We start from the raw sequence: 8,110 nt of genomic DNA, 5'->3' as shown, positions 1-8,110 counted from the left end.
CTACAATGTTAACTTTGGAAGACATCTACTAAAGAAACACGCTAGCAACATTTGACATGACACTAAAACCAAGAGACATGGTCATTTCCGTTTTGTAATTTAATTTTATATCTCCTTCCGCATATTTATTAACCTAATCTTGACAAGACACCAGCCAAACTGACTTTTCTGAAGCATATTTGGATCCATGTTTAAATATTACGATTAATATTACAACATCTGAACTATATGAAACAAAAGCCGACGAAATCGTTGTCTCCACAAACTGCATGATGATCTGTTTCTTCTCCAGTTGTCACAAACGTTTCCAAGTTTGAAACTAGCAATACTCACATGCGCTTGTCGACAAATATAACTGCTATGGGAATAGGCGGTCTTTATACACCACCTGTTTAAATCCGTATGTTTTAATTTACAACATGCCACGCTTATATTCAGCGTCTTCTCGTTAATATTTCATGTCGCAGATGAAGAAAATGACATGTTATAAGACCTCGATTGCAACGTGATGCTTCAATAGCAGTTTGCAGCCTAATATTAACGAAACGTTTAATCATAGCCAAGGAAGATTTACATATGATGATAAATAAATGACTGAAACCGGAGAGTCACGTTTTAACGAGCACAACTATCTTAACGACAATGCACAGCCAGCACTGTTAATTACTGCAACGTAATAAGGAATCATCTGTTTTGGGACGGGATGTGTGTACAAGTTGTGATGTTTCGAGACATCGGCATCACGATGAAGGCTTTCTTGGTACTACTGGCGATCTCGTGTCTTGTTGTAACGCCCAGGTTTATACCACATAACACTGATACCAACCTAGCGACACCACGTGATTGTAACAGAATCGGCTATGAAAACAAGGGTTGTAACTCGGAAACTAGGCAAAGCAGGAAACAAAACTAAATGATAGTAGATTGTGAGAACATATAGTTTTCATTTTTCACAACTTTAGCCCGTGACTTCACGATTTTCAAAAATGGCGGCGCCCTGTCTGAGGATAAATGCCTTTTAAGGTAACCGTTGTTTTCACCAACTAACAAAATCAAATTTACTTTTCACTGGTAGTAAAATATGTATTTTATAGATGGAAATTAGGATTTTACGTGACATTGCTTATAACATAACATTCTCACTCTTGGAAGCGAGGCGGGGATCGATATAATATTACTTACGATGATATTGTCACTTCGAGGAAGTTCCGTTGAGTTCATGTAAAATCCTTTTGGTCAGCAATGTGTAGTAAGTAGTCTTCATTTTTATAAACCCGATGAAACTTGAACTCCATTTTCTATCCTGGAAGCGTGGTAGGGGGCGAACCATCCGATTTAGTATATACCACAGGTGGCAAGCAGATGGCTTTTGGGCAACTTTTAATCGCTCCGTATGAATTAACCACAATTATTTTTTAAGAATGAGTTTGGTGTTCCCCTTAAGACTAACCACACGTCTTTCATATGTAATGGTTAAAAGAGTACAAAAAGATATGAAAGAGTTTATTCGTCCTGTAATAATATTTGTGAGATGATTATTCGTTAATATGGTTTCTCTTTGAGCCATACACACGACAATGACCAAAATGCCGATGGAACATATTCTTGGCTGCCGCCATGACAATGAAGGCAATCAAGTATAAAATAAACGTGAAACGCACAATCACGTGATCACCTTAGTGGTTTGAACCCAGGCACACAGAAAAAGGGCAAAGTGTCAAACTTGCACAACAGGGCAAAGAAAAACTCTTCAAAAACAGAAAGACATAAGCCATTTTGAATTATTTTGCGTTAGTTTAAGTACAATTCTTTCATGTGATCGTAATGGTGAGAAGGTGGAAATTCATGCGTCTATAGACAGACAGTTGGCCAAGACAATAGCACAGCTGAAGTACACTTCACTAGTTTTTTTTCGTGATTTATGCATGGTCATGGACTGGCATTTTAGCACAGATACGATACACCTCACAGTCAAATTCTGACACGCAACTTCTTCCAAAGAGACGGTATTTCCCAGACTTAAACCGTTATTTCTCATATAGCGTCGGTAGATTTTTTTTATAAATAGATAATCCTGATCAATGGGCACGGGCTTTAGATGTCCAGAAACTCTGTAATCCGGATAATGTTTCAGAAAATGCCTTTTTACGGCTTAGAGAGATTGAGTTTAGTTTTAGATCGATCTAAACAATATTCCAGCTATATGGCTGGAAATAATCGAGTCTGGGCCAGACAATCCAGTGATCAACAACATGATCATCGATCTACGCAACTGGGATACAAGGAAGCGTGATCACCCGATCTCAAGCATGGGTTACTGAAGAGCAACTCTAACCTGCATCTTCACGTGTGGTTTCCATACTATTACACGCACGGGTTGTAAAGTTATCGCAATACAAAATGGTGTAATTTATGAAAACACATAATAAAACATATGACAATGTCAATTGTAAAGCTTCAAGATTTTCTAAACCTGGATATTAGAATGTGTGTAGAGGTGTAGATGTTAGTAGCATTAATAAGCTGCATGTCCATTCAGTAAAGCCCCTTATTCCCCATGTGTAGTCTGGTCCAAAGGGGCAATATAGTAAGTACATGTATATATAATGACGTATTTTCGTAATAAAGTGAAAATAATCATACTATCCAAAAAGAGAAACGCATAGATTTGTAGTAACAGAAATCTATTAATTACCTATTGTGTTCAAACAATCGTCAAAATACATGTTGTATTTAACAAAAGCGTTGATGACATGATTTTACACAATTGCCCAAGAAGAAAATCGATTTTACCTGAAAACATTGATTTTGATGATATTTCTTACAAACATTAGAAAGGCATCGCCACAACGCTACAGAAATCACGTTCCGGTTGACATTGTGCAGCAAAGAGCATTCATTGTCTAGCAATAAAAATCCAGATTACTTTCAGACATCGGCATTCGTTTTGCAGGAGTTTCAAGGTGAAATCACTACGTCACGTCTTGACTCTGCGACACGGAACATAGCCATTGAAAGAATGCATGCTGGAGATTAGCAGTCTTCTGCTGCCAGGCGTCTGAATGTTAGTCTGAGCAAGACATCATGGTTGAAGCTCATTGCAACCAAACAGGTATAACAAATGATCGTCCGAGTACAGGCAGGCCTCGAGTTACCACTGCAGCCCATGATCGGTACATCCGGGTACTATAGTTGCGTAGTTACTGCCCCGGGTTAGAGAACAGCAGATAGGATGCCTGGATATCCTGTTAAACTGTACAGAACAGGTTGAAAGAGGTTGGTCTGAGAACCAGGAAACTACATTATTTTCGCAACAGAATTCGTATTTGTGCGTTTCTCGTTTTTCTTCACCCCTTCCCCTCCCCCCTTCCCCCTTCCCATTTTTCTACAGTATATGTACTTTGTTGTGCGCATGTATCAATTTGGACGTAAATGGTTCACATGGCATTGAAGATGAGGTTACCACTATATTTTCATTTGGAAAAGTTTCGGGTCTACAATTTGACATTTTTAATACTCCATTTGTCGTCTTGCTACTGGTTGAGTGATTCTATATCTGCCAAAATATACATCTCAACGCAAACATTAAAATTTGCAGCGGAATATAAACTGATTCGCGAACACGACTGCAGTTAACTTAGTTTTAGTGTAATCAAACATGCAAGCTCATGAATAGACGCACTGCCATCTACTTGACCTCTCATTGTAAGCCGCCTCGACCTAGTTAGTGCTGATTTAATCAATGCTTAATCAGGAAAGGCCAGCTCATGCCATTTAACATTGTTCATCCATTGCTTTCCTATTCAGTTTCAGACTGACGACCGGTGTATGACTATTCCACGCACTGTACGGTGAGCTTTCAGACTATACACCCTTTTTAATTCACGATTTACTTATGAACCAAGATACTTTGGATAAATCCAAGCTAATCTAGGCGTCTCTCTTCTCAGAAATAGTAAATTCAAGTAATCTTCATATATAATGACAAAATTGCAAAATTATTCGTGTATACTTTTAACATAGTGCTGCTGTCAACTAACTTTGCCATGTATCGCTCGTTCCTGAACGAAAAAGGTTACAGTATCTTTGTCCCGAGTCGAATGAGACCCATTATCATTGATGTTGTGAGTGAGTTTAATTTTACGCCACACTTACGCAATATTCCAGTTATATGGCGTCGGTCTGTAAATAATCGAGTCTGGACCAGACAATCCAGGGATCAACAGCACGAGGAACGATCTGCCCAATAGGGAACCGAACCGATGACATGTGTCAACCACGTCAGTGAGCCTGACAGCCCGATCCCGGAAATCGTCTTTTGCGACAAGCATGGGTTATTAGATATCAGTTATATCCCATATCTTCTCGAGTTAATTCTACTGTAAGTAATAAATGGTCGTACATAGCCATAAATTTATATCGCCACTACAATTACCTTCCTGTCCGTTGATATTAAACGCGTGTAATGCAATAATATTTTAAGCATTAGTGTGTTTTTATTTCTTTCCCTTCTCCAATCTGATATAAATGTTTATCAATAATTGTATAACTTATTTCATGACAATTTATGGTCTTTAAAATATGTATGCAGTTGATGGAGTTGTTTTGCTTCAAGAGTAAGCTGGAACACATAATGTAAGTGAAGAACGATCAAACTAACCTTAAAGGGGAAATGTGTACATTTTTATCGCATTTGCACATCGGTGGGAAAACTTGAGTAAGATAACTCTTTTTATTATAGCACGTTGGAATGGAAATTCAGGGAGAACAGGAGATTAGAAACAAAATAGGACAGTCGTAGTTTTCAGAAGGAGCGTGCTATTTCAAAAAGAATTTATCTCCTTCATACATGTCTACCATCTACTGAATATATCAAGTTTTACCTCCTTTTTTGAATGTGTACTTATAGCTAATTATGTTGTTATATTTCAGTAAACATGTCATCGAAAACGCAAAATATCTTGATTTGTGGAGGTGGAAATGGTGCACATGTTCTCGCTGGAATCCTATCTTCACGTGAAAACACCCAGACCAATGTACTGACACTACATGATAATGAGGCTGACATTTGGAACAAAGCTTTAGAAAATGATGTGATGTGTTGCACATTTCCGAATGGATCCGAAACCAGGGGGAGACCCAACATGATTTCTAAAAACCCAGCAGACGTTGTCCCTGGCACAAACCTAATCCTAATCTCGGTTCCTGCGTTTTCCCATGACAGATATCTAAAAGCCATTGAACCATACATATGCTGCCCAACAACCATTGTAGGCCTTCCTGGGCAACCAGGGTTTGAATTTCAGTCTCGTGACATCTTAAGGAAGAAGTCCCAGTTTGTCAGTGTGATGTCAGCAGTAACCCTTCCTTGGGCTTGTAGGATAGTTGAATATGGACGAAAGGTTAAAATTAACGGGACAAAGAAATCCGTAAATGTAGCAATCATTAAAGATACATCCAAGGGCACCGTCAACCCTCTCCTACAATTGCAGTCCGTGCTGGGAACTCCCCCTGCTTTAAATAAAATCAACCACTTCCTGGAACTAAGCCTCATGTTCGCCTCGGTCCATCCAGGCTTGATGTATGGTCGCTGGAAATACTGGGACGGCATTCCCTTATCAGCTGAACCGCTTTTCTACCAAGGAACTGACGACTTTCAAGCAAAATGTGTGACTGATCTGGACGATGAAATCCAGTTGGTTGCAAAAGAAATATCAAAACGGACTGGTGTTGACTTTCAAGGATGCGCATCAATGTATGATTGGCTCACTAGAAGCTATGGATCTGCAATATCAAACCCATCAAACTTAAAGACCACCCTTGTGACCAACAAGGCCTACGAGGGAATGGTTCACCCAATGATCAAAGTCAAAGGGGGATATGTGCCAGATTTTAAACATCGTTATTTGTCTGAAGATGTTCCTTTCGGTCTTGTTGTTGTGAAAGGTATGGCAAAGATCGTTGGTTTGAAGACACCAGTGATTGATGAAGTAATCAGATGGGGACAGCAGAAACTTGGCAAAGTGTACATTGAAGGAACTGAGCTGACTGGGGAACATATCTGTGAAACAAGAGCACCGCAAGTGTATGGAATTAAGACACTTAAAGATCTCCAAGCAATGATGAAATAGAGAGAGGAATTTACCAACAGAAAATATTCGTATTCATGTTGATGCATCAGTATAATGTGCTAATAATTGTTTGATAAATTGTATTACATTGGTGGCTGCAAGTACGTGTTGATATTGCTAGCAATCATGTATTCAGTGATCCATTAGGGTGTCAGACTTTTAGTAATATCCAAGTACTGTCAACATGTATGAGCCCACAAAACATTCGGGACGGCGGCACCCAAGACAAAAGGGATCTGATCTGATGATCGCTGTGTTAACCAGGGTTTATAATGTTAGTCGAGGATACTTCTGGTGAAGACTCAACGTTTCACCATCTCCGCCACAGAGCTGGTATTTTGCGGAGTACATGGTAAAACAACAAACAAGACTTCCAGGACTGTTCTTTCCAAACTTGAACAAGAACACAGCTTTTGATCATTTATATTAGAACACTTTCCAGCTGTGTGCACTGAAATATATTCAGAATCATGTATTCAAGTTTTTAGTTTATCCGTCCGACATTCCTCTCCAGATGTATCTCATATAATTAAAGCAGTTCATAACTTCACTGCACATATGTTATCAGTCTCAACATATAAAAAAACAGGGGACCTCAGTTATCACGACCATTAGATCTGACCATTAGAGATACCGACCACTGAAACAAGTCATTTGGTGTCTCAACTACATGTACAACGCAATATGAATAAGTGGTATAGCGACAAAGCCATATGTTGTTGACTGCTGTTCTGCCCAATTAGGTGAGGCTAATTAAGTTATTATTCTCTCAGCAAGGACAAATACGTACGGCTCAATATGCTTGGACATAACATCAGTAATATTCACAATGTTTTTATTATAAGTTAGTGACGTCCATGCACATCCGGGTTCATTGAGTTATCAACGTTTGCAAACAGCTCAATGATTATTTTATTTGTTACTTGCGAACTATGTCCAGATAAAGCTCTTAACAAGTTATACTCTGCGTGGTATCTAACGGAAACGTATGTAAGGTCAGGTGAGTGTTTTCATAGTGGATCATGCTACCAGTCTTTACACAAGCTGACAGAGAATGTCTTGTTTCAAACGGCGGATGTGCAGACTTGATTATATACTCTGTAGTGCATTGAGCAAATAATGCACTGTATTACATGAGATAAATTATAAATCTACGTGCAGTTACACACACTGTTGATCATTAGACAATCCCACACCGATTTGAGCGTGTAGATTGCATGTAGTGTAGTACATACAACAAATTATAAATCTACGTGCAAGTTACATACACTGATGGACGTAGGAAAACCAAAAACCGAATTGAGCGAGAGGAGTACATACACTGTAGTGTATGAGACACATTATAAAGCTGTGTGTGAATTACATACATTGTTGGACATCACCATCATCATTATCATCATCATCATCAAAATTATTACTTATGAAGACCACATGTCAATATACATACTAATATACATACTATTAGTTAAACGGGCGTATGAGGCACGAAGGAAAAGAAAATTTACCTGTCTGCTTGCATAGATTATCTTACACACCAGTGGAAAATATCAGTAGCATATATATGACTTCTTTGAGTGGCATGTTTAGAAGTTGGTGAATCAGATGAAGACAAACGTTGAGGATGAGCAACTTCTTTATTCAGGTGAAGCGGCGTTTCGATACAGCTTCTTGCATCGTTGTCAAGCAAGTATGAGGAGAAGGTTTGGCCTTATCAGCAGATGTATGTATAGCTGCACTGGGAGTTTTTAGCAAAATACTCATCATATGGCATAAACGGTAGATGTTGCCACCTCTTACGAGTATATATAAAATGAAATGAAGATGTTCCTTTCGGTCGTCTTGTTGTGAAAGGTATGGCAAAAAGATCGTTGGTTTGAAGACACCAGTGACTGATTGAAGTAATCAGATGGGGACAGCAGGAACAGTCACAGCTAGGCAATCAGTAAGCGAGTGTAGTGAAATTTCAATTTTACATGTGC

At 38.8% G+C, this 8,110-nt stretch overlaps 1 protein-coding gene across 1 annotated transcript; it reads left to right on the top strand.

Annotated features, from left to right (window-relative positions):
• Nucleotides 1-4,937: 4,937 nt before the first annotated feature.
• On the top strand, nucleotides 4,938-6,131 carry LOC137291937 (opine dehydrogenase-like). The gene has a single exon (XM_067823492.1). It carries the CDS (start codon nucleotides 4,938-4,940, stop codon nucleotides 6,129-6,131), a length of 1,194 nt encoding a protein of 397 aa, XP_067679593.1.
• Nucleotides 6,132-8,110: the final 1,979 nt, after the last annotated feature.

Source organism: Haliotis asinina, chromosome 7, assembly GCF_037392515.1.
Source record: "Haliotis asinina isolate JCU_RB_2024 chromosome 7, JCU_Hal_asi_v2, whole genome shotgun sequence".
Taxonomy (NCBI): domain Eukaryota; kingdom Metazoa; phylum Mollusca; class Gastropoda; order Lepetellida; family Haliotidae; genus Haliotis; species Haliotis asinina.
The sequence above is the reverse complement of the archived record's forward strand: the minus strand, read 5'-3'. Positions and strand labels throughout refer to the sequence as shown.

What these genes read in the sequence shown, in the direction of transcription:
- LOC137291937 (XM_067823492.1), top strand. Translation starts at nt 4,938, where the DNA reads ATGTCATCGAAAACGCAAAATATCTTGATTTGTGGAGGTGGAAATGGT.